This window comes from Gymnoscopelus microlampas (assembly GCF_963454915.1).
Source record: "Gymnoscopelus microlampas genome assembly, chromosome: 13".
Taxonomy (NCBI): domain Eukaryota; kingdom Metazoa; phylum Chordata; class Actinopteri; order Myctophiformes; family Myctophidae; genus Gymnoscopelus; species Gymnoscopelus microlampas.
Genome location: NC_139950.1, coordinates 14580226 through 14589987, shown reverse-complemented (window position 1 = coordinate 14589987; position 9762 = coordinate 14580226). Strand labels below are relative to the sequence as shown.

General features: G+C 45.9%; 1 protein-coding gene across 4 annotated transcripts in view; it reads left to right on the top strand.

The window, feature by feature from the left end:
- Positions 1 to 9762, top strand: part of LOC311058154 (A-type potassium channel modulatory protein KCNIP2-like) — a gene marked incomplete at its 5' end in the record, with an annotated part of 194479 nt that overhangs the window by 177484 nt on the left and 7233 nt on the right. For 2 of the 4 annotated variants that reach the window (XM_084075493.1, XM_084075492.1), the window contains 2 exons: positions 7908 to 8010; positions 9245 to 9365. In XM_084075493.1, the coding sequence (XP_083931619.1) occupies positions 7908 to 8010; positions 9245 to 9365 (224 nt within the window). Of the gene's footprint in view, positions 1 to 793; positions 888 to 7907; positions 8011 to 9240; positions 9366 to 9762 lie in introns of those variants that run through there. The other 2 variants (XM_084075495.1, XM_084075494.1) reach the window with 2 other exon arrangements.

The following is a 9762-nucleotide window of genomic DNA, read 5'->3' as shown; positions in this document are numbered from 1 at the left end:
AGTTTTGTCCTTCGCCACCACCCTTCCTTCTTTTGTATCTGTCATTCGTCTCCTTAATTGTTCCTCTCCGCTATCACCCTGGTTCCTGTCTTCTCTCTCCCTTTTCGCCATCACTCCTCCCTCGCACTCGCACTCGTCTCATTTCAAACTTCACTCCCTGTCTGACACTCGCCTCCGTTATGCCTCCCTGTTTGTGTCACCTCCGCACCTATCAGTAGTGCAACACCTCCCCTTTCTCTCCTGCCCGCTCCCCTCCCTGTCTGTCTCTCTCTTCTCCCTTCACTTGTTCTCACAAATGACCCAATTACACACGCAGGGAGGGTGACACAGCAGGAGGCGGCTGACAGAGATGTGGAGAGACAGACAGACAAAGAAAAAGAGAGATATAGTGACATACAGAGGCTTCAGAGAAAGTAGTAGCTGTAATACCTGGTGAGGCAGGGAGTTATCCGGAGGGGATTAACTTCTGGGGACCAAAGCAAAAAGAACATCCTCTAAGACTTCACACCGAACTTTAACGACCTCTGACATCTCTGGAAACCAGAAAGGGACGTTCCACGAGCCGCCAGGCTCTCTCTCTCTCTCTCACACACTCCCCTCGTACCCGTTGATCCAGAGACAGAGGTGAGGAGAATCACAATCTACCTGCGGGCGGGCAGGCGGAATGGGACCGATTATATGATGGCCAAACACTGGCATATAGAGGGAGACTGAGACCGCGGGAGGACCAGAAATAGAAGGGGAGGCGAGGAGGAGGGTCAAGATGCATCCTTTCCGTCCAAACGCGTGGGAGATGGAGGGGCTGCAAACCGTGGGGATCCTCCTGGTGGTCTGCAGTTCCCTCAAACTCCTGCACTTTCTGGGACTTATTGATCTCTCTGTCGAAGGTAAGGGAGGCAATGGGAGGGGAGGAGGTTAGCCACCTGGGGAAGAGGTATAATGGATCTGTTGATGCTATACACACAGGCAGCAAGATTTAACTTGTAGGTGCGCAGTTATTGTCTGTGTGTGTGTGAGTGTGTGTGTGTGTGTGTGTGTGTGTGTGTGTGTGTGTGTGTGTGTGTGTGTGTGTGTGTGTGCGTGTGCGCGTGCGCGTGCATGTGTGTGTGTGTGTGTGTGTACTTGTGGCTTTCTCTCTGCTGCAGTGAATGATGTTGTTGGGGACAAATATGTGCCCTCATTTCTTCACATCATTTGGGGCCATAAAGTAGGTAACCTATAGCCTCTTTATGTGTGTGTGTGTGTGTGTGTGTGTGTGTGTGTGTGTGTGTGTGTGTGCGCGCACGTGCCTGCGTGCATGCTTGTATGAGTGCGTGCGTGCGTGCCTGTGTGTGTGTGTGTGCGCGCACGCATGTGTGTCTGCGTACCCCGCTGATTCTTTATTTGCTTAATATCTCAACACATTTGTAAACCCAGTTTTTCTCTGACATATTTTAAACCGCTCAGTTTTTCATGTCAAACCAAAGTAACTGTTGGATGCTATACTGGGGATCTTACATTTATTCTAAAATAATTATTTTTACATTCCATCTGGCCACTGGGTGGCAGGGTGACTTGTGTCCCTAAAGAACCCATCCCATAACTGGGTGGTGGGGTCACAAGTTCAATCCCTGCAGGGTGCAGCAGCCATGAAACTCTCCTTGAAAGAGACCACGGACTCTGCTGCTCCTTCCAAGTGTCATGGGATTTGTTTGCAGTGGCACATTATACACTGAGGATGCTCCAACACTGTGCTGCCTGCCACACACAACCACAACACAACGCTGTCCTGCCACTTAAACCCCATGTGGTTGCGCGGAGTCCCTCAGGGCTCTACGTGTGCCTTTTCTGTTTTCTGTTATTGTGGGGAAAGCTTTAGCTGAAAATAGCCGATCGACTAGCTCACAACGTGACGCAGTGCTATTTTCAGCAAAAGCTTTCCCCACAATCTTGATGCCGGGGTTCAAGTGGTTAAATAAAGCCGTTGCTCACTTAAAAGACTGGCAAAAAGAACACAATGACTTGATGGCGAGCGTTCAGGAATCAAGAGAATCCAGAGGGATTTATTTGTCACTGACTCATACAGGTAGGCTACAAGTAGCGAAATTAGTGGGACATATTCCGCAGACACATGCAATATAACAAATTATAATAATACTAATACTGGATGAGATAGAAATAAAGTTAAAGTGCAGGTAGAACGGCAGTATGATAAACCTATTAAGACAGGTATGGTAGGTAAATTTGCAAGTGCATATGGCTATTATCTTATATCTTTAGCAATGTCAGATGTGCAAAGAAGCAGAAGGCTCACCTATATAGCCAACAGTACATTTAAACACTTGTCTATGTACATGTAACATTTGGAGCAGCTGCCTTGGATTCTTTAAGATTTATTTTGTTTTTATGTTGTTTTTTGACCATGTCCTCATCCAGGGCTCTGACAGCCGCAGGGGGAGAATCTCTGTCTGAGCTCTAAGCCCCGGGCAGTGAGACATGCTGAGTTGGTGGAGTTGGTTCACATATCTTCCTGTTGTACAAACACATACAGCAACAAATGATGTGTGAAGGTCAGGATGACTCAGGCACTGGGCAAACAACTGGGAAATAGGCTCTATGCACAGCAGCCATTTAGTGGAAAGAAACAGGGCCTCTTCCTTACTTCCTTGTTACCAATTATACTAATGAAGGCTCTGTTCTATTCTGGTCAAACAGAGTCAGGGCGCTGATATTGTGCATGTTGGGCTCACTGGAAACACTCTGCTACACCAGTGGGTCTCAAAGTGTGGTCCAAGAACCCTCATGGTTTCTTGAAGGGCTTCCAAATGGCTCCTTACGGGTGTATAACTCTGAGGGTGTACAGATGGGACCAAATGGACCATTTGGTTCCATTTGTACACCCTCAGAGTTATGGGGGTCCTTGAAATTAAAACAGTTTGAGAACCACTGTGCTACACTAAATGGAACAGAGCCGTCATTAGTATCATTGGTAACACCTGTGAAGGAAGAGAGCTTATTCATGCCCAGGGTGCCAAAGCCACTATAGGGACTCCAAAGGGTGCTGCACCATCGGTGGAGTGGGGGGATAATAATAAATAAATATGTTTTCTCAACTCAAACCCATGAAGCTGCAACCACATCAAGAAGTGTGTGTGTGTGTGTGTGTGTGTGTGTGTGTGTGTGTGTGTGTGTGTGTGTGTGTGTGTGTGTGTGTGTGTGTGTGTGTGTGTGTGTGTGTGTGTGTGTGTGTGTGTGTGTGTGTGTGTGTGTGTGTGTGTGTGTGTGTGAGAGAGAGAAAGAGAGGGAAAGAAAATGAGAGAAACAGACAGACAGACAGACAGACAGACAGACAGACAGACAGACAGACAGACAGACAGGGGGTGAGAGAGAGACAGGGGGTAAGAGAGACAGAGCTTTGAGAATTGAAATGGTTCATTTGAAATGGTTCAATTAGCCCTGTCTCTACAATAGCTGTGTACTTTTATATTATTTATTAAACATGCAGTTCAGCATGGGGATCCTCGGCCTCATGCTGAACTTGTTCAGTCGGTGGAGGTCAAAGAGGTGTTGTTTTCATCCATGGGTGATGTGAACACAGAGCTGCCAACTCTCTCCACAGCACTTTAACCCCCGCACCACAGTACTACGTGCCAGAAGAACTGTCTTCTGTCGGCTGTCTCGTCGTCGTTGGTGTTAAGTCTGGAGGGGACTATCGTGTTCAATACTGAGCTCTAATCTATAAACGGCAGGGTGAGGGCGGTGTGTGGTGGTGTGGCTTTGGTGTCATCTGTGGATGTGGTTAGTTGGTAAAGCAATTTGTCGAGGGGTCCAGAGTGGGCGGCAACATGCTACAGATTAGCTGCTTAATATGCTTCTCGAAGCATGTGCTCATGCACTATCTGAGGAGAGCAACAGGACAGCAACAGTCTTTTGAGCCTGTTTACCGTGCTTTCTTTTGGCACCAGAACAATGCTGGATGATTCGAAGCAGAGGGAGACTGCTGGGTTTGGAGTTGTGCCCGAGACGGAATCAAAGGCCTAATTTTGTACGGTGTAAGACAATCTCGGTGAGCCAGACTTTTTGGCTCGTTGACGTAATTCGTGAAGTCTCACTGGCTGTGAGTGTCTTGGCTCAGACCTCCAGAAATGTCTAGCCTGGCGCACACCGTTGCCATGGAGACAGGATGCTTGTCAGTTAGCCGATGTATTGAGTGTGAATGCCCAGAGCCATGAGCTATACTGTACGCTATAGCCTGTATTACACAGTATGAATGCTTAAACCCTCTATTCTCAGTAAAAACGACCTACTGTTAGTTGGACCAATTGTTTCCGTCTACAGCAGGGTTTTTTCAGCCCAAGGACCCTGAAAGAGAGATGAAGCAGGGACCCCCCCCCCCATTACATACTGTATAACATTGTGTTGCAGAATACACTTTTACTGTACATAGATTTTATAGATACTGTAGCTTCATAGACTTGTTTGGCAACACTATTATCTTTTATTAAGTTTTGTGTTGGATTCATGTTAATGTGTATTTTCAGACATTTAACAACTTAAACCATCAATACTTAAACTTGACCTTTCACCCTGTACTTAGTCTGCTCTTTTTTCCCTCCCACCAAACCTCTTTGCCGAAAATAGCCGATCTACAAGCTCACAACGTCTCACAGCGTGAGGCGTTGTGAGCTTGTAGATCTGCTATTTTTGGCTAACGGTCTCTGTAGGCTGGCTAATGTTCCCCCCAGAAACTATTTTGGGCATGTCATAGTCTATGTAAAACATTTTCCCCCAAAAATCACAATATCGGCACAAATCGACACGGCGCGTTGTGAGCATGTAGATCGCTGTTTTAAAACTATTTAAAACTACAGGTTCGGGCCGCTATGCGGTCCTAACACCTAACATCTGACCTATTATATCTGAGTCATAGTGTCGGGGGCTTTCCCGTTGTACCGATCTGTCTGTGTCCCTTTTGTGCCCATACATGGGAGATCCCTGTATCTGTCAGTCCTTATCCCTTTTATGACCATATATATGGGCGTATCGGATTTGTTTATGGTTATGTCTGAGACGAGTCATAATAGGGCTCAAGAGGTTAATTATCCATGTTTAGATCCTACATTAGAAGATTTTTTTTTTTCATATCGTAAAGGTTCCGGATGAAATTCCACATTTCATAATAACGGCACTCTGCCAAACAACAGGGGGAAAGGGAAAGTGAGAGGAGACATTTTGAACAGTGTCCTGATACATTCATCTTAATCAAAATGTTTCCTAAAAGTCATCCATAGTCCCAGTTCCTGCATTAATCTCACAAAGGGTAAAGCCCTTGTTTAACTTTTAAAGTGTCCTCACGTCTGTGGGAGCTTAAAGAGCAGCAGCTGAGAGGTTGCTGTGGCTCAGCCAGTTAGAGCACACACACCATATGTTCCTTGGATCCACGTCGACTCCTGTCTTTTCATGCATGTTGTCTGCTCTCTCTGCTCTTGGTTTTCTCTACACTCTCCTGTATGAAGAATAAAGCATAAAAATGCCAAAGGGGGGGGGGGGGGGGGGACAACAACTGTCAAATAGCAGCAGTTGGCAGAAATGTTTCTGAAAACGGATAATAAAAAGAAAATATTACATCAGAGTGAATAGAAGTATTGCAAAAAAAAAAATAGAATGTTATGATGGTGAAATAGTCATTTAAATCATTTTGTCGGGTCAAGAATTATAGTTTCTGATTTTGTTGCTTAAAGGAGTCGTTCACCCGAAAGATTACTTATTTTCTATCAATTACACTCCCCATGAAGCCTTCAGTCATGGAGATTTTTTTGTTTTTGTTCGTTTTTTTGTTCTTGGCACTATATTCCTGAGCCAATAATTTGATAACTGTCTCCGTCTCTGTCTATTTCACCTTTAACATAACCTTGTTTTGGAAAAAGTAAAAGGTTTTTTATGCATATACTAGGTAATCTACCTACGGCACATATGACCTCGTAATCCGTCCTAACCGTAGATGTGTTATCCCTGTGCTGTTTGTCTAACCCCAGGTCCATATGGGAAAGATGAGGCACACACCCACGCACACATAACAAACAAGCAAACCCTGGGGGCAGAGCGCCGGGCCTTGGCTCGGCAGCCGGATGGATATCAGTTTGATGCCTAGTAGTGGGGTCATGTGATGGTGTGCCTGGTCAGGATCCAGATGACGCCGGGCCAGGGCCACAGCCCCTTAGAGAAAGAGAGAGAGAGAGAGAGAGAGGCTCTGAGGACAGAGGGAAGGTCAGAGACCGTGTTGCCAGGTCTGCTTATTATAATTTCCCCCCAAGATTTTATTTGAAAATAGCAGATCTATCAAGCTTGCGACGCATAGTGAGCTTGTAGATCTGCTATTTTCAAATAGCTGATGTATAGGTTTAAAGTGCTCATGTGGCCCATAGTTTCTTCTTTTGGGCTTTTTTTCCTAGACCTGGTTACTTGTTTCTCTCACAGAATCTGGCAACACTGGTCAGAGACAGGACTGAGAGAGAGGCAGAGATAGGGCAGATACTGTGGGTAGCGGAGCAGGGTTGTGGAACAGGGGTTTGGGGTCGTATCGATCGAGCATTGATTGATTTATTGATTGATTGATTGATTGATTGAATACTTTATTAGTCAGAAATGTAAACAGCACGAGGTACGGTCAGACGTTTAGGCAAAACGGATAACACAACAAAAAGTCCTGGGGACTTGTTTCCATCGTGGCCCATATCATGGCCTTTATTTCTCACTCTGCTGGGGTCCTGCTGAAAGGGGTGAAGGGGCTGCTGCCTTGGAGACGCAGAACTGACCGTAAGTATGTGTGTGTGTGTGTGTGTGTGTGTGTGTGTGTGTGTGTGTGTGTGTGTGTGTGTGTGTGTGAGAGTGTGTGTGTGTGTGTGTGTGTGTGTGTGTGTGTGTGTGTGTGTGTGTGTGTGTGTGTGTGTGTGTGTGTGTGTGTGTGTGTGTGCGTGCGTGCGTGCGTGCGTGCGTGCGTGCGTGCGTGCGTGCGTGCGTGCGTGCGTGCGCGTGCGTGTGTGTGTTTTCCCTCCATCCACTGTACTTTTCATACCCAGCCACGGACGCGTACCGGTCCGTAACTCTAAGAGTGTTCAAAGGGTCCATTTGGCTCCATTTGAACACTCTTTACAGCCAGTAATTAACACTCATCAATTTTGCAGCGTATGGTGGAATACTGTAGGTGGTCATGCAATCGGCTCGGTCGTGGTTGTTTGTGTCTACATCATTGGCTGAGGTGGTCTTCTGTAGCGTTCTAATCTGTACACAATCGCTCTGGCAAATCGGATCAGTCGGTCGGTCAGGTAGAATTGAGTTGAATTTAATGTGATTGTGACTGAGTGGTTTGACGTGGCCTCTTCCACAGCCCCTTTCTGATTGGCTGGAGGCGATGATGGGTGTCTTGTAAGAGGTTCCAGTGAGCGGTGGTCCTGGACATACAGTGCATCTGTTGTTTGAACTGTTGAACGGTTGGTCTCCCATGCCTAAAGCCAGGTCAGCACACCATTGTCATTGCCAGCAGACCACATGATTCGGTCTGATGCACGTTGTATGTTTGCGCGCGTGCGCGTGTGTGTGTGTATGCTTATTACTATACTTGTGTAGAATCAGAGAATTAGACATCTTTTATAAAAAGGCATTCATGAAATTGGCATCCTAAATTGTTGATGTCCTCACAAGTATAGTAAAACAAACGTGTGTGTGTGTGTGTGTGTGTGTGTGTGTGTGTGTGTGTGTGTGTGTGTGTGTGTGTGTGTGTGTGTGTGTGTGTGTGTGTGTGTGTGTGTGTGTGTGTGTGTGTGTGTGTGTGTGTGTGTGTGTGTGTGTGTGTGCGTGCGTGTGAGTGAAAACCAGCGTTGTGCAGGGGCGTGTCTAACCTCTGTGCTGTGGTTCATGGTGACTTGCAGGTAACCCTTCCACCAGCCAAAGCAAAAAAAGCATAAAGCAGCGATTCCTCAAGCTGTTGCCGTGCTGCAAACCTACGCCGCCCCCCTCAATCGCTCAAAGCAAGTGCTTCTTCACTCTCTATACATCTTTGTTGTCCACCCGTCCCCCTGTCCCCTTACTTCCCACCCCTCGTGTGTTCAGTCTGTCTTCCATTGTCCATTGCACGCACAGCGAACCCCACCCAAAAAAAAAAAAGTTCTACACCCACCTACTGTACAGTGCTGGAATTATGATGGCGTGTGATGGTACAGGCCTACTTGCCCTTTTGATGACAGATTTGGGGCCTACAATGTGCGTGTGTGTGAGAAAAGAAAGTGGTATATACTGCACTGAAACAGCAGCACACAGATAGTGGATGTAAACTGAAGTTAAAACAGTATGTGTTGAAGAGGAGAGTGTATAGCCTTGGGGGAAATGGTTTGGAAGATGGCATGCTGTTTGTTAGTTACTATATTTCACACACCGTTTAGGATGCCTCTACTTGACTTGTACACCTTCTCATAAAAAGTCTGTTCACCATCGCTTTCACACTGTTCTCATGTTACCTCTCGTGGTTTAGTCCTGTGTGGCCAGACGATCAGAGATCTCCTCATATAGATCTCAGAACGCCATGGCTGCGCGAGACTACTCGTGGTTTTATTTATTTCTGTTTAGTTTTACGTTAGCTTTCGATGTGTCTCCTCCCTGTGTTGATGTACAGTAGGCTATGAATGATGTGTCTCTCCTCCCTGTGTTGATGTACGTACGGTAGGCTATGAAGTGAACATTAATCAGCCGAACCAACTGTGGAAATTAACTGAGCCACCGACCTCACACCGTCTCTTCCATTAACTCTGCTGTCACTCAACAATGGATTCAGTGGAGCAGAGCATTACATTTAGTTGACTTTGTTCCACAGATAAATATTGTGAAAACAATACCGTGCGAGGCGTTGTGAGCTTGTAGTTCGCCTATTTTCACAATGTTTGCTTCTTTTCTTACGCAATATTTGACAATTAGGTATTAAAAGGGTCTTAAAAGTCATTAAATTGTAACTTTAGAAATGTGTAGATACCCTGTATAGAATTATACTGTATGTTGGTTTGTTTACTGTTGAGTGAGAAAACAATTTTGCACATTAAGCTAATCATCTGGGGACCCCCCAAAATAATTTGGGGATGGGAACCACTGGCTTATAGAACATCAAGTCAGCTAAACACAAAAAGCACTGAAAATCAATGTGTCCAGTTTGTTGTGGTGATGTGGTGATGCTGGTGGCTGACGGCGCTCCCTCTCTCTCTCTCCCTCTCACAGACAGCGTGGAGGATGAGTTCGAGCTGTCCACCGTGTGCCATCGCCCGGAGAGCATGGACAAGCTGCAGGAGCAGACCAAGTTCACCAAGAAAGAGCTACAGGTCCTGTACAGAGGCTTCAAGAACGTACGTCCATCTGTCTGTCTGTCTGTCTGTCTATGTGTCTGTGTGTCTGTCCGTCCGTCCGTCTGTCTGGCTGTTTGTCTGTCTCATGGTTTTCTGGGTGTCTTGTTGTGCCCCCAGTGCAGTAACGATTCGCACCGGGTAGTTATACAGTACTATGTAAATATGTAGATAATTTTTTTGTTTTTTATTGATCTCTCTCCCTCTCTTACCCTTGCCCCCCATTCTTCTTCTTCCATTTTTCTCTTATGGAAATAACAAAAATGATGGAGCTTGCACAAAAATGAATTTCCCCCACTGTTTTACACCTGTAAACCTGTGATGTGACAATAAAGTTGATTCTGATTCTGACATGAAAACCCTGATTAACATGGTTAAAGGTAGATTAAGTGATATTTTT